Source organism: Mobula hypostoma, chromosome 6 (genome assembly GCF_963921235.1).
Source record: "Mobula hypostoma chromosome 6, sMobHyp1.1, whole genome shotgun sequence".
Lineage (NCBI taxonomy): Eukaryota > Metazoa > Chordata > Chondrichthyes > Myliobatiformes > Myliobatidae > Mobula > Mobula hypostoma.
Genome location: NC_086102.1, coordinates 39,426,841 through 39,452,756, shown reverse-complemented (window position 1 = coordinate 39,452,756; position 25,916 = coordinate 39,426,841). Strand labels below are relative to the sequence as shown.

General features: G+C 40.5%; 1 protein-coding gene across 1 annotated transcript in view; it reads right to left on the bottom strand.

Moving 5' to 3' along the window:
- Positions 1 to 2,492: 2,492 nt before the first annotated feature.
- pla1a (phospholipase A1 member A) overlaps positions 2,493 to 25,916 on the bottom strand; it is a 42,279-nt gene continuing 18,855 nt past the window's right edge. The window contains exons 5-11 of the mRNA XM_063050628.1: positions 20,918 to 21,019; positions 20,358 to 20,450; positions 16,800 to 16,967; positions 13,289 to 13,378; positions 8,263 to 8,377; positions 6,466 to 6,621; positions 2,493 to 2,935 (exon numbers count right to left, since the gene is read on the bottom strand). Of these exons, the coding sequence (XP_062906698.1) occupies positions 2,863 to 2,935; positions 6,466 to 6,621; positions 8,263 to 8,377; positions 13,289 to 13,378; positions 16,800 to 16,967; positions 20,358 to 20,450; positions 20,918 to 21,019 (797 nt within the window). The 3' untranslated portion in view covers positions 2,493 to 2,862. The remainder of the gene's footprint in view (positions 2,936 to 6,465; positions 6,622 to 8,262; positions 8,378 to 13,288; positions 13,379 to 16,799; positions 16,968 to 20,357; positions 20,451 to 20,917; positions 21,020 to 25,916) is intronic.

Below are 25,916 nucleotides of genomic sequence, written 5' to 3'. Positions count from 1 at the left end.
CTGTATTCCATCTGCCACTTATTTGGCCATTCTTCAAATTTGTCTAAGTCCTCCTGCAATCACATTGCTTCCTCAGCACTACCTGCCCCTCCACCTATCTTCATATCATCTGCAAACTTTGCCACAAGGCGGACAATTTCACTATCTAAGTCATTGACAAACAATGTGAAAAGTAACGATCCCAATACTGACCTCTGAAGAAAACCACTAGTTACTAGCAGCCAACCAGAAAAGGCCCCCTTTTTTCCCCACTCACTGCTTCTTGTCTGTCAGCCATTCCTCTATCAATGCCAGATTTTATTTTGTTAAACAGCCTCATGTAAGGCACCTTATCAAATGCCTTCTGAAAATCTAAGTAAATGACATCCACTGCCTCTCCTTCGTCCACCCTACTTATTACTTCAAAGAACTCTAGCAGATTTGTTTGGCAAGATTTCCCTTTACAGAAACCATACTGACTTATTTTATCATTAGTTTCCAAGTACCCCAAAACCTCATCTTTAATAATGGACTCCAACACTTTTCCAACCACTGAGGTTGGGCTAACTGGCCTATAATTTCTTTTCCTTTGCCTTCCTCCCTTCCTAAAGAGTGGAGTGACATTTGCAATCTTCTATCCTTGGAGGCCACGCCCGAATCAAGTGATTCTTGAAAAATCATGGCCAATGAATCCATTATCTCTTCAGCAACCTCCTTCAGGACTCTAGGATGTAGTCCATCTGGTCCAGGTGACATCCACCTTAAGACATTTCAGCTTAACTTGCACTTTTTCCTTTGTAATAGCAATAGCACTCACTCCTGCTCCCTGACACTCATGGACCTCTGGCATACAGCTGGTATCTTCCACGGTAAAGACTGAAACAAAATACTTATCAAGTTCATCTGCCATTTCTTTCACAAGTGCAATTGTAGTGGAAAAGGCTATCAAGAAGGTATACACTGCGCCTGCCAGCATCAATGAAGGTCCACTCAGTGGTCTACATTTCCCAGCTCAAGCTGGTTACTACCTCACCCCTGGCCCCGGTCACCCCGTCTCCCCCTCCTCCCGGCTTGGTGGATGGTTCCCTTGTCTATACCGTGCGGTGCCAACAGGCCTCTTGCCAGGAGGGGGCAAGGTCCAGTACCTCGTGGATTGGGAAGGGTATGGTCATGAGGAATGTTCTTGGATCCCTTCTTGGACAAGTCTCTCATCGAGGACTTCTAGCGGGCACAAGTCTGTGGTGCCTCAGGAACTGCGCCTAGGGAGGGGGGCCCTGTCACAACCATAGCCTCTGCTGCAGAGTCTACGTGCAACAGGTTCAGCAATTGTGCTCGTCATGGTGGTATTTAACTCCCTTCTTTTGGTTGTAGTGTTGTCAAGACTTGAACAAAGCACAGCAACGTTACGCTCCCTGCTTACTTTTGGCCTTGTCTGAGAAAACAGACTGTCAATTTGACTGACGCTGGAGACGAGCAGTATTCGTTTTATATTTAGGTATTCCTTTCAGCTACGGTGTTTCCATCTGGTTTTCCATTTGAGAGTTTTAGTTAATGGTCCTGTTGGCCTAGCATTTATTGTTTTCCTTTCTCTTAAAATCCTGTTCGCATTAAAGTCTGTGAACTATCGACCCGTTTCAATGTGTCTCTCTCTCTGCACTAGGGCCATATCCGAACGCCATGACACATACAGTACATATATTCAGTTTATAATTTTCAAAGGATTATGTTAACGAATTTCTCCAAATATATCATATTGGTAGCCTCAAATTCAATCAAGAATCAAGCAGGCGGGAGGAGAAGATAGCAGCACGCCGCTCTCTGGTGAAAATGATATCGTATCCGGTAAATAGGGGCCGTGGACAATTCTGATTTGATGGAGACAGACGTGAAAGCACAGAGGAACATCTGGAGAAATTTCTGAAACACCGGTTCGCTGCCGCTGTTACTGGGCGATCGAGAATCTTTCGGAGGGAAGGCCCTAAAATCCCCGGCTTTGCCTGCTGCTGGCGACCGAGACTGAGGTCGAATCGTTCGGTAGAGATGGCACTCAGTACTCGGTGTCGGAGGGCTGATTGGAGGCTCAAAGTTTTCGGACGACTCAGAGTTGGACTGTGGTCAGGCATGGCAGGAAGAGTTTTCTTCCTTCTCCCGTCTGCGTGAGATGTGGGACATTCTAGAGCCTTTGAACTCTTTTACTGTGCCATGGCCTGTTCTTCATCAAGTTATGGTATTGTTGCACTGTTGTAACTATATATTATAATTATGTGGTTTTGTTCATTTTTTCAGTCTTGGTCTGTCCTGTGTTTTGTGATATCACACTGGAGGAATATTATATCATTTCTTAATGCATGCATTACTAAATGACAATAAAAGAGGACTACGTGTCCTCATAATCTAATAATCTAATCTAATCTAATATTCTCAGAAATTCAAATGGAGTGCACAAATTTTCTGATTGTGAGGAGCATCAGTGGAAAATGGAAACAAAATTAAATGAAGCTTAAAGATAATTCACAGAAGTTTTAATTTTACATCTTGTACAATGGTGGGAGTGAGAATACAACTGTATGCACGTTTATTTTGTTATCTGTTCTAATGGTACATCCACTACATTATTAACTAATCTTGCTGATGACACATACTTGGTTTATATTTATATATGTTATGCATAAACCAGTTCTAACAAACTTTCATCTGCAAAGTTACTGACCAAGTTCAGCATGTTTCTTCTCCATTGTATATATAATATGCCTCTATTTTAAAGCATATTAAGTTTCATATTTTATTTCTCTAGGAAAGAACATTTGAAGTCTTTCTGATTTGTTAACTAGAGTATTGTCTGGCAGTTTCATTCTTGGACCAATAGATTTTGAGACATTTTGCTTAACAGTTAACAAGTTCCTGAAATAAGACTCCATTTGTCTCCATATTGTTGATGCAGCGAGATTGTGTTTCTCTATATAAAAATAAAAGAAAATTAGAGTTAGATTGGGTAACAACTCAGATAACGTTGTCTCTAGAATTATTTAGGGACTTGCAGATTAAACCTCACAATGGCACACTAGTTTTAAAGTACAGTCTGGTGTTTTCTTAAATGCTCATTATATCTTCTATTTTCTTGCTCACTATCTGCTTTGTCATTTAACTCCTGAGTAATGTAACTTCCCAATTTCTGCAATTGGCAATTACTGTATTAACTTATGTACAAACATGTAGTTCCACATGTCTTATAGCTTGTAAAATTGTTCAATTTCAATACATTTTCTTGCCACTGTTAATCAGAATAATTCTTCCAGTAACACCATCTTACTTTTAGTTTCAAGAGGAGTCATCAAACAATATTTGACAATAAGCCGCACAAGATATTAGAGTCAATGAACAAAGATGGTGAAAGAGGTGGGCTAAAAGGATGATGTGAAAGGTGAAAGAGGATAGAGGTTTAAGATGGAAACTCCAGAGATTGTGGCAGAGGGGTCTGAAGCCTTGCCCACTGATGATGAAGTGAATGAAAAATAGAACATGTATACCTCTTAGAAACATAGAAACATAGAAAATAGGTGCAGGAGTAGGTCATTCGGCACCACCATTCAGTACGATCATTGCTGATCATCTAACTCAGAACCCTATATCTGCTTTCTCTCCATACCTCCGATCCCTTTAGCCACAAGGGCCATATCTAACTCCCTCTTAAATATAGCCAATGAACTGGCCTCATCTGTTTCCTGTGGCAGAGAATTCCACAGATTCACCACTATCTGTGTGAAGAAGTTTTTCCTCATCTCTATCCTAAAAGGCTTCCCGTTTATCCTTAAACTGTGACCCCTCGTTCTGGACTTCCCCAACATCAGGAACAATCTTCCTGCATCTACCCTGTCCAATCCCTTTAGAATTTTATACGTTTCAATAAGATCCCTCCTCAATTTTCTAAATTCCAGTGAGTATAAGCCTAGTCGATCCAGCCTTTCTTCATATGAAAGTCCTGCCATCCCAGGAATCAATCTGGTGAACCTTCTTTGTACTCTCTCTTTGGCAAGAATGTCTTTCCTCAGATTAGGGGACCAAAACTGCACACAATACTCCAGGTGTGGTCTCAACAAGGCCTTGTACAACTGCAGTAGAACCTCCCTGCTCCTGTACTCGAATCCTCTTGCTATGAATGCCAACATACCATTTGCCATCTTGGCTTCCTGTAAAAATGCTGTTTCCCCTTCTCAGTTCCTTTGTCTCTGCCACATCTATTCCCAGGACAAGGCTTTTCCTTCTGGGGCATCAGTGATGTCCTCCTTCCTTAAAGAATAGGGTTTCTCTCTCTCCACTATTGATGCTGCCCTCACTCACATTGCCTTAATTTCCCAGACGTACACTCTCACCACGTCTTCCCACCACCTTAACAGTGATGGAGTTCCTCTTGTCTTTACCAACCACCCCATGAGCCTTTGCAGCCAACATGTCATTCTCTGCAAGTTCTGCCCATTTGCCTCCTCCCTCACCTCCATTCAGAGACCTAAACAGTCCTTCCAGGTGAGGCAACACCACCTGCAAATCCACTAGAGTTATCTATTGTGTCTGGTGCTCCCGATGCGGCCTCCTCAACATTGGGGAAGTTGGAGTACTGCTTTGTCAAGCACCACTGCTCCACTGGGCAAAAGCAGAACTTTCCTGGTGGCCAAACATTTTAATTCCAACTCCCATTCCCGATCTGACATGTCGGTCCATGGCTTCCTGTTGTGCCACGATGAGGCCACCCTCAGGGTGGAGGAGCGACATTTCATATTCCGTCAGAGTAGCCTCCGACTGATGGCATGAATATTGATTTCTCTTTCAGGTGAAAATAATCCCTTCCTCTCCCCTTTTCTTCTATTCCAGAATCTGGCCTCTTACCTCTTCTCACCTGCCTATCATCTTCCCCTGGTACCTCTCCTCTTTCCCTTTCTCTTCTGGTCTACTCTCCTCTCTTATCAGATTCCTTCATCTCCAGCCTTTTACCTTTCCCACCCACGTGACTAACCTCCTTTACCTCCTCTCTGCTTTTTATTCTGGTGTCTTCCCCCTTCCTTTCTCGTTCTGAAAAAGGGTTTCAGCCCGAAACTTCGTCTGTTTATTCATTTCCACAGACGCTGCCTGATCTGCTGATTTCCTCCATCATTTTCTGTGTGTTGCTTTGGACGATGTAAGAGACTGGAATTAGAAGAGTGCTGATAGTCTGGAAATTATAAAGACTGAGAGATATTATGCAAAGACACTGTAGACGGGTAATCAATATAGGTTGTCAAGCACAGGATCAGAGTGTGAGTGCAACTTGCTGCAGGTTAGGTAGGAGGGCTTTGAGTAGAATCAGAATCACCGGCATGTGTCGTGAAATTTGTTAACTTAGCAGCAGCAGCAGTTCAATGCAATAGAAGAAAATTAATAAATAAGTAAATCAATTACAGTATATGTATATTGAATAGATTTAAAAACATGCAAAAAATAGAAATAATATATATTAAAAAAGTGAAGTAGTGTTTATGGGTTCAATGTCCATTCAGGAATTGGATGGCAGAGGGGAAGAAGCTGTTCCTGAATCGCTGAGTGTGTGCCTTCAGGGTTCTGTACCTCCTACCTGATGGTAACAGTGAGAAAAGAGCATGCCCTGGGTGCTGGAGGTCCTTAATCATGGACACTGCCTTTCTGAGACACTGCTCCCTGAAGATGTCCTGGGTACTTCGTAGGCTAGTAGCCAAGATGGAGCTGACTAGATTTACAACCTTCTGCAGCTTCTTTCGGTCCTGTGCAGTAGCCCCACCCCATACCAAAGAGTGATACAGCCTGTCATGGTACTAAGTTTATGCAGAGTGAAAGATGGGAAGCCAGCTTGCAGGCCAGGTAGATAATATGGAGCAGTACTTTAAGCAGCAGGTGAGCTGAGACTGGGAGAGTCAATGGTGGAGATACTGTAAATGTTTTTGATGATGAATTGTAGTCAGAAGCTCAAGTTGTAGGTTGAAACTCTATTCCCCACCAAATGGGTATTGCACGAGGTTAGATTTTGCACAATTATTGCTTTGCAATTTGAAATAATCAGCAAACTTTCAATGCATAGTTCCATGAAATCATCCCTTAGAAACAGCCGTGCCAGCCAGAGAGAACAGCATTGGCATTGTGGGAATTTCACTATATGAGAAAGATTAAGTTATCTATCTGTAATGACTTTTCTTAACTTAATTGGACTGGAGTCCTTGAATGAGGGAAAAGAAAAGTCAACCAAGTTCCTACATCTACTGCAAACCTCCCCCACCCCCAGTCCTCATGGGGAAAATATATACAGATGTAGATAGTAGAGGACAGGACTTTGAAAATGAAGAGACTACTCATTTTCATGTCAGGAGTATACCAGTTGGCTGAGAGCTGTGAGTGCATATAGAATTGCACTGATGGATAAATCAACACATTGGAGGAAAGAAAACAAACTTCAGAGAAACTGATTGGACCTAAGAAATCATTTACCTGTCATTCAGTGGGAGTTCTGTGATGCGCAACATCTCAATATGAATTACGGGAGCTTTCTGACGCCAGGTAGACAACAGTTTAATATTGACAGCTGTCATGTTCCCAAGGTTTGCATCATGTGATATCACCTTTTTCATTATCCTTTTATTTGTTCTATGAGGAAAGCATACATTAAGAGATTTAACAACATGCTGATTTGCCTTGAGCAATGATACCTCTGTGCAACTTTTGTGGATGTGTTATTGCCAGTGGCCATGGCGATCCCACAAAATGGAATCCTGTCAGTGGCAACAACCCCTCAGGCAGTGGATCCTTAGGCCCTGGCATCAGACCACCCAGACAACCTGCTAATACATTTTTATTGTCAAAGGTTTCTTAAGGTCCATTATTGGGGAAAGAAGATACATATTTTTAAAAAATTGAAATTCTTCTAAACTCCTTTAAGTAACTCATTCAAGATAAATGTCTAAACCACTTTCCTTCCCTTTACTGTGCAGAGTGGTAGCCCCATTCATTTATTTCAGTTATGGCAGATGTAAAGCTTGGGGTGGGGTGTTGTTGTGGTCAAATATTTTATTTCTGGCCTGTAAGCTTAGGTTGTTTAGAAAGTTCTCATAGAGTAGTGACTGATCTTTAATATTTCTGCACTGATATGGAACATACTAATCTATGAGAAACATCTTGCTGGTGGCTTTCCTCTGAATCACTGTGAGAAGGTTAGTCTATTTTGGACTAATATAATGAATGCTTCAATTCTATTTTCTCAAACTTCCTTTATGGTTACCCATGAAGAGTATGAGAAGAAATGCATAACATTTCTTTTTAATTGCCTTTGTATGTATGGCAGGAAAGTAGCAGTGCCATGTTGAAATTGTCCATCCATGAGGTATTTTACTGATTATCTAATCATCAGACTTCTGAAAGTAACATTATTTTGCATTTGTACTTTTAGTTCCTAGCAGTGTTTGTCAAACAATATTTGATTGTAACACACTCACGTAATTACAACGAATGAAGAAAGATTTGGTTAAGGAGATGGGCTTAAGGACTATGATAAAGGAGGAGGGATATAGAGTTTAAAATGGAAATTCCAGATATTGTTATTGGTATACTATTGTCACATTACTGAGGTACTGAAAAGATTTTTTTTTGCATACCATCCAGCCAGATCATTCCAAACATAACTATATTGCACGGAGTCAAAAAGTAAGTGTATGCATAATATAGTGTTGCCTTTACAGAGAAAGTACAGGTAGACAAATAAAGTACAAGGGCCACAATGAGATGGAGGATTAGGATATCAAGAATTCAAATTTTAACATATGAGAGACGCATTCAAGGGTGGAATGGAAGCTGACCTTAAATCCGGTGGCTCATGACCTTTGAATCTTCTGCCCAATGGGAGTGGATGAAGAGAGAATGAATGGGCTGGGAGGGGTCCTTGTTCATAATAGCTGTTTCTCCGAGGCAGCAAGAAGTGTCGGCAGAGTTGAAAGAGGGGAGGCTGGTTCTATACCTGTACATTCCTTATCTTACATTTTGGCCACTGTTATATTTCAGTTCCAACTTGACAACTATTAAGGACTGTAATCACAAGCCCATAGCATGAAGCACTGAATTAAGTTCACTGCATGCTCATATACTTTATGGTAAACATTCACTTTTGAATTGATATATTGTGTTGGTTTGAATATCCAACCATCTTAAGTATGTTGAAAATACTCTTAGGAGAAGGATAAACCAAGCTTCTGTTGCTTTCCAGTAGTCATGAAAAAAGTAAAATGAAGTGCTTACATTAGTAATTGTAGTTTTGATCTTTGCTTGTAGTTATTACTCAGAAATGTCATCTCAACACGCTGATTATGAGTTCCAATCTCTCCCAATATCAGTTCTACCAGAAAATGTTTCACTGGTTGGAGAAAATACCAGAATAAAATTCAGGTTAAAAATGATTGGTATTACCCCTTGTTTCACTGACTTTTTTTTTGCACAACTCATTTCCTTTGGACAATTGACATGGACGGTAGGGGTGTGGAGGGCAGTGCAGGTCAATGGGAGTAGGCTTGGCACAGACGAGATGGGCCAAAGGGCCTGTTACTCTACCGAACTTTCCTATGACTCTAGGTCCACAGAATTGTCGGCCTGCATAAAAAGGCAGTTATTAAAAAATGTTCCGCATTTGAAGCTTGCTTCTACTTTTTCCTTATATTGATTTTTGTGCTCTGCTGATTGTGATTGGATTTTTTCCTGTGCTTCAGTCAGTTCTGCAGCATGTTCACTTTGGTGCTATTGCGTGTCTCTGTACAGGGACCTCTCTCTTCTTAGGTTATAGCTTGTAGGATCAAGAAGGCGAACTGGAGGGACTGCAGGAGCAGGGGCATCACGAGAGATCGTTCTACTGCACATGGACAGCTGGGAGTGAGGACATTTTAAATGTCTCTGCTGTGCAACAAAGGCACTCACAAATAGCAGCATGAAAGTTATTTTTTCACCATGTGACTGAAGCATAAACATTCGCACATTAGGTCTACTTAGCCTGCTGCTCTCCAAATTAGTGCCATTGGGATCTTTTACATCTACCTGATAATGTTGCTGTGGTTGTGGTTTTGTTTTTGTTTTGCGCTAAAAGAAAACTTTGCAGACAACTCTGATATTTCATGGGCAGAGTAAACTCAAAGAGCACCACACAGAACCAGAAGTAGGAAAACATCAAATATTCTCTTCCTGTGCTATAAATTTCTGATTTTGTACTGCACTGGAATGTCAGAATAGAATTTTGTCCTTGTCTTTATAGCCCACAGCCTCTGATACTGAGGTAAGAATGGTATCAAATCAGCCATAATTGTTATTCACAAACTCCTCTTCTTTTAACTACTGACAGCATCTTCACATCTGGTTGTTTTCTCCCAGCAATCTCCTATCAGACTTAAAAAAAGCTACAGTATACCATCATGCTATCAGACTTAAATAACCTAAGAAGAGGTTGGTTCCTGTGGGGAGATCCACAATAGTTCCAATTTAAAACATAAACTTGTTCATGTTTCTCTGTCATCATTCAACTCCCCAAAACTACAAACATACACTGAAATTAATCTGTGATCAAAGTGCATTCACTTAAAGATGGCAGAAATTCCAATTGTACCATCATGTGACATCTTCCTGTTTGAGATGGCACCTACTGAAGTTGTGCGACTGCTTACTGGTGGTTCAGAAGGCATGAAATATGACTGAAAACATCATTAGTAACACTTTATGAGGTAAATTGTAGTATACTATCACCTCAAACAATGAAGAGGCGAGCGGAGGCGAAGCTGACGTGAGGAGCCGTGCTGGTGCGTTGTAAAGTCAGGATACAATGTGTTTGAGGCAGTTATGGAGCTGGAGGTGGAACTGGAGTGAGCAATTCAAAGAGGAGTTGCAGCAGAGGAGTTTAGGTGCCTGTCCACCGTAAACCAGGGGCGAGGTTGGGTTGCCCTAAGTGCCAAGCTGATTTGGAGAGGCTGAGAACAGCTTCAGGCTTGGCAGCAGTGAGGCACAACCCAGTGTTTGGACGATTTAAACGCTGGCCCAGATAAACTGGAAGGGCAAGATGATGTGACTGGCGGCAAGGGTCAGGCCGATTTCACTCGCTCTCCTGCAATGTACCCTCTTCTCTCCGCAGTGCTGAGGCTATGAGTCTCCTCCTGCAGCTATGCACTTTGTGTCCGGGAGCTTGTCCCACTTTTTGATGAACTTGAGATCAAGGCTTTGGGCCTACTCAAGCTGCTCCGGGGATTCAGGTGATTGAGCTCAATTTGGTTCGGAGTACTGTTGTTTGCTTGATTTGTGTTTTTTTCTCTTCTGCTACGCATTGGGTGTTGGTCTTTCTTTTGCTTAAAATTTAGTTCTTTTGGGTTTCTTGCTTTATGGCTGCCCGTAAGCAGGCAAATCTCAAGGGTTGTATGATTTATAGATACTTTGACAATAAATGTACTTTGACTTGACTTTGATGGATGCTTCTTAATGTTGTTTGTTCAAACTAGTTATTTCTTCTTGCTCTCGGGACCGATGAGTGCATAGGACAATTTCCTGGAGGCTAGAATGACCAAGGAAGAACAACATCTGGAAAGAGGAGATCTTCAGCAGGAAGAATACCTAGTTTTCTCAGGTCCCAGTTTGTGTTTTTTGGCAATGGATCATTTCATAGATTTGCAAGTGGTCCTTGTGCAAAGGATCACATTCATCTTGTCTCAATTGTTCCAGTTTTACTCTAATTATTCATGGGAATAATTCGTGTTAAATTATTCATGGGAATTGCGCTGTATGGAAGTAATAGTCCCAAAGTGGGAGTTTTCTGAAGGCTTTTCTTGCTTAGTGATACACAGAATGATTTGAAGCGTTTCCTCACCAATGAATGGTTATAAGGTGCTTTTGGAAGATGATGGGGGCAACGCCACTCACCTTCTTGGTTTGGGAGTATAGGTCCCCCCTAGGTTATGGACACCAAACATATGTACAGCTCGTACATGGAGTGAGCATCAGGGATACCTGTGGAATGGATCTTCTGGCTGATGTGGGGCTGCAGGCATTTTCTGCCATGTAGGAACTTGGTTCACAGCAATATCACTGCAACTTGCATAGAAATATGAGTTAAACACCCAGGTTGAATTGCATGTTGCCCTTGGTTGTCTGATGTTTCTTTTTAAATATATTGCTAGGCTGCTGCATTTCTGACTGGCGGACTTCTCAGGTTACGAACCGTTCTTGGGGAAAGAACCCTGTTGTAACAGGGGGATGACCAGTAATAATGATAATTCAAGAAAAATGATCATTATAATTGGTGTTTGAAAGAACATAAGAACATAAGAAATAGGAGCAGGAGTAGGCCATCCGGCCCATCCAGCCTGCCCCGCCATTCAATAAGGTCATGGCTGATCTGTCCGTAAACTCAGCTCCATCTACCTGCTTTTTCCCCCATAACCCTTAATCCCCCTACTATGTAAAAATATAACTGTATCTTAAATATATTTAGTGAATATGCCTCAACTGCCTCCCTGGGCAGAGAATTCCGCAGATTCACCACTCTCTGGGAAAAACAGTTTCTCCTCATCTCCGTCCTAAATCTTCTCCCCTGAATCATGAGGCAATGTCCCTTAGTTCTAGTCTTAGCTACCAATGGAAATAACTTTCCTACTTCTATCTTATCTATCCCTTTCAAAATTTTGTATGTTTCGATAAGATCTCCTCTCATTCTTCTGAATTCCAGATAGTATAGTCCCAGGCAACTCAATCTCTCCTCACAGGTTAACCCCTTCATCTCTGGAATCAACCTGGTGAACCTTCTCTGCACTGCCTCCAAATCCAGTATATCCTTCCTCAAGTATGGAGACCAGAACCGCACACAGTAATAAATATGCCCTGTAAAAGGCAAAGCATGCCCCAAGATCCAGTAGACTCATGCCCTTTTACAGGAAGGTTTATATTTCTTGAGAAAGTGAGTCCCTGGATAGTACTAAGTGGACAGATTCAAGAAAGTGATTGCAGGCTGCTAAGCATAGCTCTCACCTATCGGATTCTAATTGGCTCTTCATCACATTGAAAATACTACTACTAGTAAGCAAGGTGACATTACTGCAAATGAAAAAGCATGAAGCTAGAAACTACCCTGGCGCTCTGTGTGGCCAAATTTCACTCCAATCTTTGGAATCAGTTCCCTGAAGGTAAACAGCCTTAAGGCCCAAGACTGGATTTCTAAGATACCATGTTAAAATTTTGCCTTCTAACTTGGTTGGTGCACCCAGCTTTGTATGTAGTCATGATCCGTTCATTTCTCTGCTGAGCATATTAACTGTCACCAAATACATCCGTGGTTAAAATGGCAGCTGGCAGGAATGCAACAGAAATAGGCTGTTAAATGTGCTGGCCAGTTTTAACAAGCCATCTGTCTTGGCTTTGTGGTCTCTGCCGATATGGGGAATCAATCACATTTAGAAGTAGCATGTCGAAGTTACAAGTTATATCCCGGCTCACAACTAACATTCCAGAGGGAAATTAGAATAACATTGTTGAAGTGGCTCTCTAATGTTCTCTCATTCTTTTGTTCTATTGAAAAATTTTAAATGATTATAATCATGATATTTCATTTTTTCGTATGCTGTTAAGGAAAAATAGTTAAATTATTCCTATCTGCTGCTTAACAAGTGTTTCTTTCATCCATTTCTGTAATAACAGAAGAATATGCAAAAATTCATTTTTCCAGATCAGATCTCCAGTGCTATTGCATGCCTGATTGTAACATTCTACATTTAGATATTAGGAGTTAGAAGCATAGTCATAAATTCAGACACTCCATGGCGTGCTTGTAAAAAATCCTTAAAAAATAAGTATTTTGACCTAACGTACATTTTATTTATTAAATTGGGAATCATACTAACCTTCAACAAATTTATGGAGACTTTGATTTCTTAAGTGTCTGAAGGCAGCTGAAGTTTTTAACTAGAGGTCTATTAAGTATAGGACAACTTGTCCATTGTCATTGTAGTATGAATCAATGAGCTATATAATTCAGTTAGGATCTCTAGCATCTTCACATTTTTTTGTTCTTCAAAATCTGAGTTATATATAAATCAGTACCTTACTAGGAATACATTACAATGATGTAACACCATCATGGGTTCAAAAGCACTATAAATCATGCGTGGGAAGATTGAGCTTGTATTAGCTCCAAGGCAATCTGGTACCATAATGACCTTTGGGATGCACCATCATCCATAACTTTAAAGGATTTTTGTTTAGAAAGGCAGATAGTTCTATCTATCAGTGTGGAACAATGGACACTCACCACAAAAAGGAGCATGACTTGATGTCAGCAAGAATGCTTTAATTTCCCTTGATTGTATAGTTGCACGCAAACCTGCATGGTCCAGAAGTCCTAAGTGATTGTAAAAATATTTTAATGTTATACACCTTTCCCAAGTTTCCTTTAGATCTTATTTTCCTTATGGTTCCTTAAGGTTGTTATAGCTGGGGGTGGTAATGGGAACATCCTCCCCCTACCTATTAAACATTCCCAATGGCGTGTGTCTCAAGTAGCCTCTGACAACCAAGTCAGGCTCCCGGCCTTATCCCTAGTGGCGTGTGTCTCAACTAGCCTCTGACAAGCACGTCCAGCTCCTGGCTTTCACTTATGCCTTAGCTACTAAGCCCGGCGGAACTGTTTCTACTGACAGGAGAAGGGGCAAAGGTGGGTTACTAGTGTCTTAAAACCAGTCACTTCGGGCAGTTGGGGCTCGGCAGCTCATCTAGGAGAAGGTAAGCTCTGATCTCAAACCTCTGCTGTTTTGCGGTCATACCCGCTCATAGGGAAGGCTTCGGGAGCAAACCCCGAGGGAAAACTCCAGAGCTGGAGTCCCTAAGGCAGTCCTATGTTGAGTTCAACGCTGACTGGCAACTCCTGCGACATCACTGGTGCCAAACTGTATCGGTCTCTGCCGTTCCATTGGGTTCATTGGATGCATGGGGAGAGGGAGCTTGCTACATGGGCAACAGCTTGCTCTCTATATTGTACTGCCCAGGCTTGCATATCTAGACCGCTGGGATGCGACATCCATAGTCGACCATGACCGACAGAGGCCTCAACTCAGTACTTCCAGAAAAAGATAAAAGGATAGACTTGGACTTTGTAAAACACATGGCAGTTTTGGTAGCCTAATTTTTTTGTCTTCTTCTTCTTGGCCTCAGTTGGTTTGTTTCGACTGTGTATGCTGCGCGCTAGTCGTCTAAGTTGATACACAAGTCAGAGCAGTATGATATGGAGAGCAAGCTGTTGCCCTTGCAGCAGGCTCTCCCTCCCGCGCAGCTGATGAATCCAAAAAAACAACAGAGACCGATACAGTTTGGCACCAATAGCATTGCAGGAATTGCCAGTCAGTGTTGAACTCAACATAGGACTGGTACCGGGACTCCAGCTCTGGACTATTCCTCAGGGTTTACTCCCAAAGCCGTCCCCATGAGTGGGTATGGCCACAAGGCAGCAGAGGTTTGAGTCCAGCGTTTTCTTTCTCCTAGTTGATCTGCCAAACTTATCTACCCAGAAGGCACCAGGCATCTAGCTGTGCCCCCTTGTCGTGTCAGTGGAAACGGTTCTGCCAGGCTTTGTAGCTAAACCATGTGTGAAGGCCAGGAGCTGGACATGGTTGTCGGAGGCTATTTGAGGCCATTGGGAGCATTAATAGGTAGTGGGAGCTTATCCCCACCCCTCACCCCCCCCGGCTATAACAACCTTAAGGAACCGACTTTTTGTATATCTGGGTTAACATTTAAAAACTTCAGTTGAGTAAATCAAGCCACCATCTCGGTATTATGCATTTCATGTCAACATTCCATTTCTACATCTTATTCCGTACTTTCATCCATATTTATTACAAGTACATTATTTATTTTTCCCATGGTAACTATTTCAACTCCCCTTTCTATTCGCTCACCAATCTTTTCCCAATTCCCCTTCTTCCTCCACCATCTTCTTATCATCTCCCCGTCCTCAGCTCTCTCCACCAGCCACTTGCCAGCTCCTTTTTCACCCCTCCCTCTCATTTCTACATACCGGCTATCTCCCTACTACACTCTTGGTCTTGATACGTCATCTCAACCTGAAATGTCGACCATCTCTCCCCCTCCATAAATGCTGCCCAGCCTCCTGAGTTCCTCCTGCTGTTTGCTTATTGCTCCAGAGTACAGCATCTGCAGGCTGTTGTCTCCAAGAACAATATTGTCAAATGCACTTAGTAGGTTGAAGTGCTCCTGTGCCATAATCTCCTATGTAACTTTGTACCTATTGGCAAGGGAAATACAAATGGTCAATAATGTTAAAGCATGTTAAAAAATGTCCATTACTACAGCAGCCAATCCTGGAAACAGGAGATGATGTCATCCGCTCAAGGGATTATTAATACTGTCATTGATAGTACAATTACTTCATTAGGAATGGAGGTTAAGACCTGTGTCAGCTGACTGCAAATTAAACATACGAATGGCATTTGAGGTCAAAATTCCTCTCCAATAAACCACTAAGCTGTGTAGCACTTCCTCGGGCAGTAATTGGTACTTCAGGTTCCCACCTCCAGTGATTCTGGCTTCATTCTGATCTCAGGTGTGTCTGTGATAAATTTGCAGTTATCCTCTGACCTTGAGTGCACCGTCTCTCCCCCATAGCCGTACCGTTAAGGTTGGAGACAACAGATTGTAGATGCTGAAATCTGGAGCCACCATCTGTCGGAGGAACTCAGTGAGTTGAGCAGCACCAGCAGGGGAAAGAAGTTTTCATATCTCAGGCTGAAATTTGATGCAGGGTTTTGAAACCAAACATCAACAATTTCTTTTTCCTCTCAGAGCTGCTCAGCCTGCTGAGTTCCTTCAGCAGATTGATATTGTTAAATTTATTGCCCACAGAAAATTACCTTCCGGTGTAGGTCAATGGCAAATGAATTAAAAGAGGGATTTGTTGGACATATGCAGAGAGCGGCAGGGAAATAATGGATATGAATAGGATTAATGGGGTTGCTTCACGAGAGCCAGCATAGATTTGATGGTCTGGATAGCATCCTGTATTGTTATAAGCATAAGATGCCAAGCATTAGGTTAAATAACTCAGTTCATTGGCACCTAGTTTACTTCTACTCCACAGAAGGACCAGATGGTTCCAGTATTCAGATGCATACAACACTTGGAGCGGTCTGTAGCTTCGGTTACAGGAAATAAATTAATTTTACTTCTGGCATTTGCACCATCAGAGCATAAGAAAGCAAAGATTGAATTCACATTGTCTACTATAATGAAGAGAAGACACCTGCTATTAACAAGTAAATTTAGTGTATCGAGGTAAACATTAATATGTCAGACATTCTACAAGGATTCTTCATGGATCCTTGGACCAAACGGGATAGTCGTAGTTGTCCCATTAATGTTATGATTTGATCCTGCAATACATAACATGAGCAAAATGACGCAGGAGAAGCTTTTAAAGTTTCCCTGCCTGATTTGTATAAGAGTTCCAAGCTGGACTGGCTATAAATCTCATTAGCTATATATCCCACCAGGAGAGGGTTTTATGAAGTGTAAATGGGTCTCATACATTTTCCAGGACCTAACAAACAGAATTTCTATTAATCTATTCATCTATTCAATGTCTATTCATCTATTAATATTGGTGGAAGAACAACTTAACCAACATTCAGTAAATTGAATTCCAACAGCAATTGTTGAAAAGTTAGTCCATCATTTTAAATAATTCATTATGTCAGAGGACCGTTGTTAGCAGTAAATGTTATTAATAAAATAGATCCATGTTTCTGTACCTATGCGAGGACAGTGCCTCAAGGAGAGGTACTGGCATCCCACACACTGCCCATTGATAAATAGCTCGTATGACAGACAAGGGAAAGCTGCCAATGGACAATGATTCTTGATGGAACTGATGTACAGATGAACTGCTCTCATGTGGTCACAGACAACATGTTTGTACACTAGGGTAAGAAAAGGAGAAATTTGTAAGCAGTGACACAATCCTTTTGTGTTTTATCCGTGAATCTTAAACTGTTCAATAGCTTAGTCACGCTTTTGCTGTCAATGATATATGTTGCATTTATCTAGAAGATATTTACACCACTTCACCAACTATTTCAAGAGCCAAATTTACTGACATAGAAATTGCATTATATTTTCTGTATTATTGTTGTGAAATTAATGCCTATAAAATAAAGTAAAAAATCAGAGTCTATTGCACTTCCACTAGGCCCAGTCCCACATTAACACAGAGAACAATTACCACAGGACTCTTCATCCAACATTCACTTGCAACATGTGTGTGTATGAATTCTGGATGACACAGTTGTACATTCCAGAAATCAAACAAGTCCTGCCTGAAAATGAGTATTTACTAGAGTTCTTGGATAGTCAGAAGTAATATAGGTTCAGGATTCCAGCAGTTAAAGGCGGGTAAAAATTCGAGTAGATCTTTATTCCACAATTACTATTAAGTAATTAAAATGTTCAAAATCCATTCAGTTACATTGGCCAGGAAATTTTCCATTCATACAATGATATGAACAGTTAAATAGTACAGTAGGAATGCACATAAAATGGAGGATATCCATCACTTTCACCTATTGTTCTCATATGTTAAGTTAGTATGCAGTTTGCTTGAGCATTTGAAACAAATAAAATAAATTAGAAAATAGGAAAAAATCATAATGATGAACAGCTCTTACCTGATAGAGGTGTATAAGATGATGAAAGGCATTGATCATGTGGATAGTCAGAGGCCTTTTCCCAGGGTTGAAATGGCTAACATGAGAGGGGCATAGTTTTAAGGTGCTTGGAAGTAGGTACAGAGGAGATGTCAGGGGTAAGTTTTTTACGCAGAGTGGTGAGTGCTTAGAATGGGCTGCCGGCCATGGTGGTGGAGGTGGATATGATAGGGTCTTTTAAGAGACCCCTGGATAGGCACATGGAGCTTAGAAAAATAGAGGGCTAATTCTTTAGGTAATTTCTAAAGAACGTACATGTTCAGCACAGCTTTGTGGACTGAAGGGCCTGTATTGTTCTGTAGGTTTTCTATGTTTCTATGTTTCTAGAAGAGGAAAATAAATCAAACTAAATTGAAGCAGTATCATAAAAATATAATGAAGAAAATGAAACTACATCCAAGGCCCTGAAAGAAATTACTAGTGAGATGGATGATAAGGGTTTACGTTTCTGAAAGTCTCACGGTTCGAGGAATGTTCCATTAAATTGGAAAAGAACAATTTAGACTCTAGTTTTCTACAAAAGTGGGAGACAGTAAGGTACAGGCCATTTACTTTAGAGGGAAATATTTTACTATAATAATCAGGAATAAATCAAGCAAAACACTCAAAGTGCTGGAGGAACTCAACAGGCCAGGCAGCATCAATGCAAAAGAGTACAGTTGACGTTTCGGGTCGAACCCCTTCAACAGGACTGGAGAAAAAATAATGAGGTCAGAGTAAGAAGATGGGGGGAGGGGAGGGAGAAATACAAGCGGATTGGTGAAATGAGGTGAGGTGAAGAAAAAAGCTTGGAAGTTAATTGGTGAAAGAGATATAGGGCTGGAGAAGGTGGAATCTAATAGGAGAGGACAGAAGACCATGGAAGAACAAAAAGGTTAGGAGCACCAGAGGGAGGTGATGGGCAGGTAAGGAGATAAGCTGAGAGAGGGAGACAGGAATGGGGAATGTGAAGGGGGGGGGGCATTACCAGAAATTCGAGAAATTGATGTTTATGCCATCGGGTTGGAGGCTACCCGGACATAATATAAGGTGTTGTTCCTCCAACATGAGTGTGGCCTCATCACAGCAGAAGAGGAGGCCATAGATTGACATATCCAAATGGGAATGGGAAGTGGAATTGAAATGGGTGGCCCCTGGGAGATCCGGCTTCTTCTGTCGGATAGAGTGTGGGTGCTCAGCGAAGCGGTCTCCCAATCTACATTCATGCCATCAGGTTGGAGGCTACTCAGGCAGAAAATAAGGTGTTGTTCCTCCAACCTGAGTGTGGTCTCATCATGACAGTAGAGGAGGCTATGGATTGACATATTGGAATGGGAATGAGAAGTTCTGTCAATTGTAGTTAAGTGGCAAAAAGAATCGGAGGGGAGTTGATGGGCATGTGAGAGAGCAAGATACAGGAATTTATATTTCTAAGATGCAGAAGAAAATGATTTACTTCTGTAATTTAACATTTACACTAAATACATCTGTTTCAAGTTGTGTACCAATTATCTGTAATAAACACAACAGCAATATGTGTTTCAGTATTGCGTGGACATTATGGACAATATAGACTAACAGGTTGTAGTGGTCAATAACATAATCTTGCTTGGTTTTGATGTAAAATTTTACCTTCACCAGCTAGCATGAAAATTGAATAGAATAAAGCAAATGAATTGCACCCCAGGAGAAAGATGATAATCGAAAAATATTTGGCAATGATAGTGGAGGAATGCTTAATATATTGTGATTGTTTTCTCATGATCACAATAGGCAATGGAGTGTTATCCAGATGTGCTTGGTTGTAGTTTTTCAGTAAAATATGCAGCGGCCACTTTCATTATTTGCTTCTTTTTATCAACAGAAGTAGAAATTGGGCACCTGGCCCTAACTCTTTGATGCAGTATTATCGGAGTTTTCAGTGCCCTCCCAGCTGTTTGATAGCTGAACTATTCAGATTAAGCATCTCAAAAAAATGGAATACTGGCACAATGCTGCCTCCTCAAACTCCTGCAAGTTCACTGGAAGGACAAGTAAGCCAACATGAATGTCCTTTCCTAGGATATTCCAGGGAAAGAATTAGGAGCAAAAGAGAATGATGGGAGATCTCATAGAAGTGTACAGAATTGAGAGGGAAAGGCGGGGTGAATGCAAGTAGGCTTGCCCACCACAAATTGGGTGAGAATAAAACCAGAGATCATAGGTTTAGGTTGAAAGATGAAATATTTAGGGGGAACCTGAGAAGGAAGTGTCACTTAGAGGAGAGAATTACAATAATGCAAAAAAAGCAATGAGTTTATCAGGAGAACCATACTTGATTCAGCTGCATCAATGGAGAAGTTGTTTTCCATTTTGGTGACCAGCATTCTGAATATATGCACATATCAGCTATTGCTGACTTTCTAGCTCTCATTGTGGAAGTGAAGGTTGCCAAAGATGCATGAGCTTGTTGTAACTGAGAATCCCTGAAATTTTTATCTTAAAAATTGTAAAATGTAGTAATATTTCATTATAATCCAGTGATCTTAAGTCAGTATCATCTTGCAAATAACCTTCTTGAGCCAGCTATGCTAGTGAGGCTAAGCTACAGAGGTTTAAGAACATAAATACAACTTACTGAACTATTACCTGAGGATGTGGAACGTCGTGTACAACCAGGTTGATCTTTTCCATCATTTAGGTAGAAATCAATATGGCCAACTGGTTGGGAAATTCCAAAGTCTGTCAGTTATCAAAACATTAGTTAACAAGCTAACATTGGTCAGCTAGCAGCTAGAAAATCAGATGCAGAGAATATACCACAACTGATAATGGAAGACAGTTAACAATCCAATAACTTGCAATCTGACATTCCAAAAATACAACTTACTGTAAACTCTACTGATAACTTACCATAGTTTTTTTTAACCAATTTAAGAAATATTTTAAAGCACCTATCTCCTCAGTTGAGGTTGTGGCCAAGAGGTGGACCTAGCCCCCCAGCTCAGGTCAGTTGCATTGTACCCATGAACTCGATGTTGAGTTCAACAGCGAAGAGGCATCTAAGCTCCAGCTCCTGACTTCCACAATGCAATGCCCAGACTTGGAGGTCAGGAATGAGGTGAGCCACATACTGAGGCTAGCCAGCCACCAGCTGAAGAACATCATAATGTAAACCATCGAGAAGGGTCAATACTTTTCACACTTACAGTCAGAATCACTGTGAATAGCTTCAACGAATACTGCATCACCAGGATCAAGGCGTCTGTCCACAGCTTTCTTTGAAAATTTGGGCCCAGCAGGATCTAAGCCTGATGAATGGATCAAGGAGATAGCTTTTTAAAAAAAAAAATTGAAACTATTGATTCTTCAGATTGACATGAAAAGGAGAGATTTCAATTAAGTGGTGCCACATGGGAACAGCCATGTCCTATGTTTGTTTCACATTACACTCTGTCTAACATCTGCATTTACCTTGTAATTAGCAAACACTTCTTACTTCTACTGTGTGTTTATCTAGCCTCCTTTTAAACACATCAAAGGTGCCCACACTAATTGTCCTTGGGCACATGAGTTCTATATTCTAGACATTAAAAATTCCCAAATTTGTATTGGACCGAATAGCTGCCATCTCATATTAAAGGCCTCTTCTTTAGGTTGGTATCACAAATGAAAGCATCCTCCCTAATCCAGATTAAGAGTTTAAGAGTACAACATTAGACCATCTCTTTTCTTAAGGAAAACATCTTGACCCAGCTCGCAACTCAAGTAAGTGGTGGAACCTGGTCACTTTCTTCCCCAAGGGACTACCCAAAGAGACAAAAGCTAATGTTCTTCTCGTAATGTGTAGGCTGAAATATGGACCACTTGGAAAAATGGGATGACAAGTGTCAGATAGAAATCAATGCAGACAAGTGTGTGAGATGTTGTACTTTGGGAGGACAAACTAGGAGAGGACTTACATGGTGAATGAGAGGACACTGAGGAGTGCAGCAGAGCAGAGGGATCTGGGAATACCGATCCATAATTCCTTGAACGAGGCAGCATAGGTAGATAGAGTCGTAAAGAAAGCTTTTGGCACATTGGCCTTCACAAGTCAAAGTATTGAGTACAGGAGTTGGGAAGTTATGTTGAAGTGGTACAAAGCATTGTTGAGGCCTAATATAGAGTATTGTGTGCAGTTTTGGTCACCTACCTACAGGAAAGATGTCAATAAGATTGAGAGAGTGCAGAGAAAATTTACAAGGATGTTGCTGGGACTTGAGGACCTGAGTTATAGGGAAAGTTTGAATAGGTTTGAACTTCATTCCCTGGAGTGTAGGAGATGGAGGGGAGATTTATAGAACATAGAACATAGAATAGAACAGCACAGTACAGGCCCTTCCTCCCACAATGTTGTGCCAACCTTCAAACCCTGCCTCCCATATAAGCCCCCACCTTAAATTCCTCCATATACCTGTCTAGTAGTCTCTTAAACTTCACTAGTGTATCTGCCTCCACCACTGACTCAGGCAGTGTATTCCATGCACCAACCGCTCTCTGAGTAAAAAACCTTCCTCTAATATTCCCCTTGAACTTCCCACCCCTTACCTTAAAGCCATGTCCTCTTGTATTGAGCAGTGGTGCCCTGGGGAAGAGGTGCTGGCTATCCACTCTATCTATTCCTCTTATTATCTTGTACACCTCTATCATGTCTCCTCTCATCCTCCTTCTCTCCAAAGAGTAAAGCCCTAGCTCCCTTAATCTCTGATCATAATGCATAATCTCTAAACCAGGCAACATTCTGGTAAATCTCTTCTGTACCCTTTCCAATGCTTCCACATCCTTTCTATAGTGAGGCGACCTGGTTTTGATAGAGATATACAAAATTATGAGGAGTATAGATAGGGTTAATGCAATCAGGCTTTTTTCCACCGAGGTTGGGTGAGACTAGACCTAAAGGTCATGGGTTAAGGGTGAAAGATGAAATGTTTCAGGGGAACATGAGGGGGAACCTCTTCACTCAGAGGATGGTTAGAGCCAGAGGAAGTGGTGGAAGCAGGTTTGATGTCAACATTTAAGGGAAATTTGGATAGGTACATGGATGGGAGGGGTACGGAGGGCTATGGGCCAGGTGGGAATAGGCAGGTTAATAATTCGGCACAGACTGGATGTACCAAAGGGCTTGTTTCTACTCTGTAGTGTTCTATTATTTTATGGCTCCATGAGTCTATGAAATGACGGGCAGATAGTTTGCTGCCCCACACCCTATGGAGATAAAAAGGGGGTGATTTTGTATCCATGCCTGAAGTGAGTATTATGTGCATTCCATGTCTTACAAACATAATCATCAGAGGTTACCTTTGGGGAAAACTGTCCTTGGATCCATCTGCAAAAAGGAAAGCTATTTACTTAGCTAATCACAAAGCCAAAGGCAGTAGCCTGGACTCACACAACAGGAGGTCAGTGCTGCCACCTACATCCAGTTCTGCTCCAAGGGCCATGATTTTCCCTGTCCTGACAATCCCATGGTTGTACAGACTCAAGGTAAAGGTAATGGGAAAGAAAAGATGCAAAAGGAAAGATCTGATGAAATGCCACCATGGGCCGAAGATATGGTTTGGACACTGAATTCAATTAAAGATCAGAATGGGTCAATTAAAGACCAACTGGCAAAGAATAGTCATTTCTGGGAAAACTTAAGGACCTGGAAACTCAAGTTATTACAGACGAAGAGGAATTGAAGATAACTAAGCAAAAATTGTTTGAAACTACAACTCGTTTGGAAAGATATCAAAATAAGATTATAGACCAGGAAACTAGGTCTTGCTGAAGGAATATACAAATTGTTGGGCTGCAAGAAGGAGCTGAAGATGGAGATTTAACTGCTTACTTTGGTAAGCTTTTTTATACCTTATTTTCTACCATATTATCACAGCCGCCTACTATAGAAAGAGCGCACAGAGCTTTTACTTCAAAATCTAAAGATCCAAATAAACCAAGGTCTGTTTTGGTTTGTTTTCATCACTTTAAAATTAAAGTTAAAATAATGTGATAGGCAAGAAAACAGAGTTTTTAGAATTAAGGAATCTGACCTTCGTTTTTATGAGGATTATCCGAAGGAGGTAATGGAACAAAGATCAAAATTTGCTCTGGTAATGAAACAGGCATATGATAAGAAAATGTTCCCTTCCTTGCGTTACTCAACAAGAATTAAAGTTTTGCCTCCTAATTCTCCTCCTCGTACATTTTTTGATCCTAAAGTTGCCCTGGCATTCGTTCAAACTATACGTGCTGCAGCTGCTGAATGAACTGTCTTGGAAGGCTGCTTGGTTATCTGTATATTATTGGCATTTCGGAAAGAAGATTTATGATGATTACTTGGACATTTCATTGAGAGACTATTAAAAGAAGATAAGGGGATTTGTTCATTATTGTTTATCATTGGGTTTTTTGGAAAGAAGATCTATGGTTCAAGTATGAATGTTTAAATGGTTATTCAGACATTTGACTGAGAAAAAGAAAATAAAGGGATTTGTTCCTTTAACCTAATATCTGGTTTGTTTTTTTTTTGTTTCTTAGTTAATTAATTGGTAGTTTTTCCTACTAATGGGGCTTTTTAAAATATATATATTTAGGGGAGTGTTCAATTACTTATACAATATTACTAGTTGGTATTTTTGAAAATTTAGTTGGGTTAAATATGCTATTAACTTTTTTTGCTTTATTATAGTGTCTTATAACCGAATTTAAAGCTTTTTTTAGAGATTTAATGTTAAATTTAAAATGGCGCTGGTTTTTCTTTTTAAAAGATAACATTATTTCAGTTCTTTTTGTTTAAAAAAAGATTAAATATAAACATGAGATAGTTTGTAGATGCTGGAATGTAAAAACTTTCCTTTGCTGAGACTTTGTTGTTCCTCTTACAAGGTCAGTGGGTTTTGTTTTTTTTAAACTGGAGGAGGGAGAGAGAATCTTTTAAAATTTTTTTTGTACAGACAGAGTAGTCTCTGGTTTTGGATTCTATCATAGGGTGCCTGCTTTTTTTCGGGCTATGGGGGGAGCGGGGTGGGGTTAGGGTTAGGGTTTTTGTCCCATTGGTTGGTTCCGGAGCACACGTGTTTTCTATGTGGTTGTATTCTTCATCTCCACCATTTTTGATCATCCCATATTGGTATGTGCTCTGCGCACGTGTAAAGTAGAATAAAATTATAGTATGGTACTTAAATGGATTAATGTAATAAGTTGGAATGTACGTGGTTGGAATCATCCTATCAAATGAAAAAAGACTTTTAAAACCATTAGTTGATTCCAACCTGGTATAATTTTTGCCCAGGAGACACATATCAGGGCAGGAGATCAAAATAGATTTTTTCGATGGTGGAGGGGTTTGCAATTTCACTCCACTTCTCAGAGTAAAACTAAGGGAGTGTCCATTTTTATTAAATACAATATATTTATTCAAGAGGATATTGAGTCAGATTCTAATGGTAGATTTTTAATTGTTAAAGGAGTAATCTGTAACAGAAAAGTTGTTTTGGTCAATCTGTATGGTCCTAACTTAGATGATCCTTCTTTTTTTAAAAAGGTATTTGCTTTACTGCCTGACTTAAATGAATATATGTTGATAATGGGTGGAGATTTTAACTGTTGTTTAAATCCTTTGATTGACAAGAGCTCAACCAATCAGCAATTTCCAAATCGCTCCACATCACTTATTAACTCCTTTTTGACCGATTTTGGATTGATTGAATTGTGGAGATATTTACACCCTGATAACAGAGAATATTCCTTTTTTTCACATTTTATAAAAATATTTGAGTATTGATTATATTATAATTGATCCTCATTTCCTGTCTAGCGTTAAGAATTGTGAATATGACGCTATTTCTATATCTGATCATGCGCCTCTGAGTTTGTCTTTCGAATTTGATGATGTCATTCTTGCCCGCCCACCATGGCGCATGTCTCAGACATTATTGCAGAACTCTGACCTCGTCAGCTTCATTGAAACCCAGATAAAAGAATATTTTCTTTTTAATATTATAGGGGGTACGTCTAAATTAATCATATGGGATACATTTAAAGCATTTTTATGTGGTCAAATCATTTCTTATTCAGCTAAGCTTAAAAACAGACTAAAGTAGAATTAGATAAGATTTCAAAACAAATTAAAGACTTAGATAATATTTATGCAATCTCCCCAAGTATTGATTTATTCAAACAAAG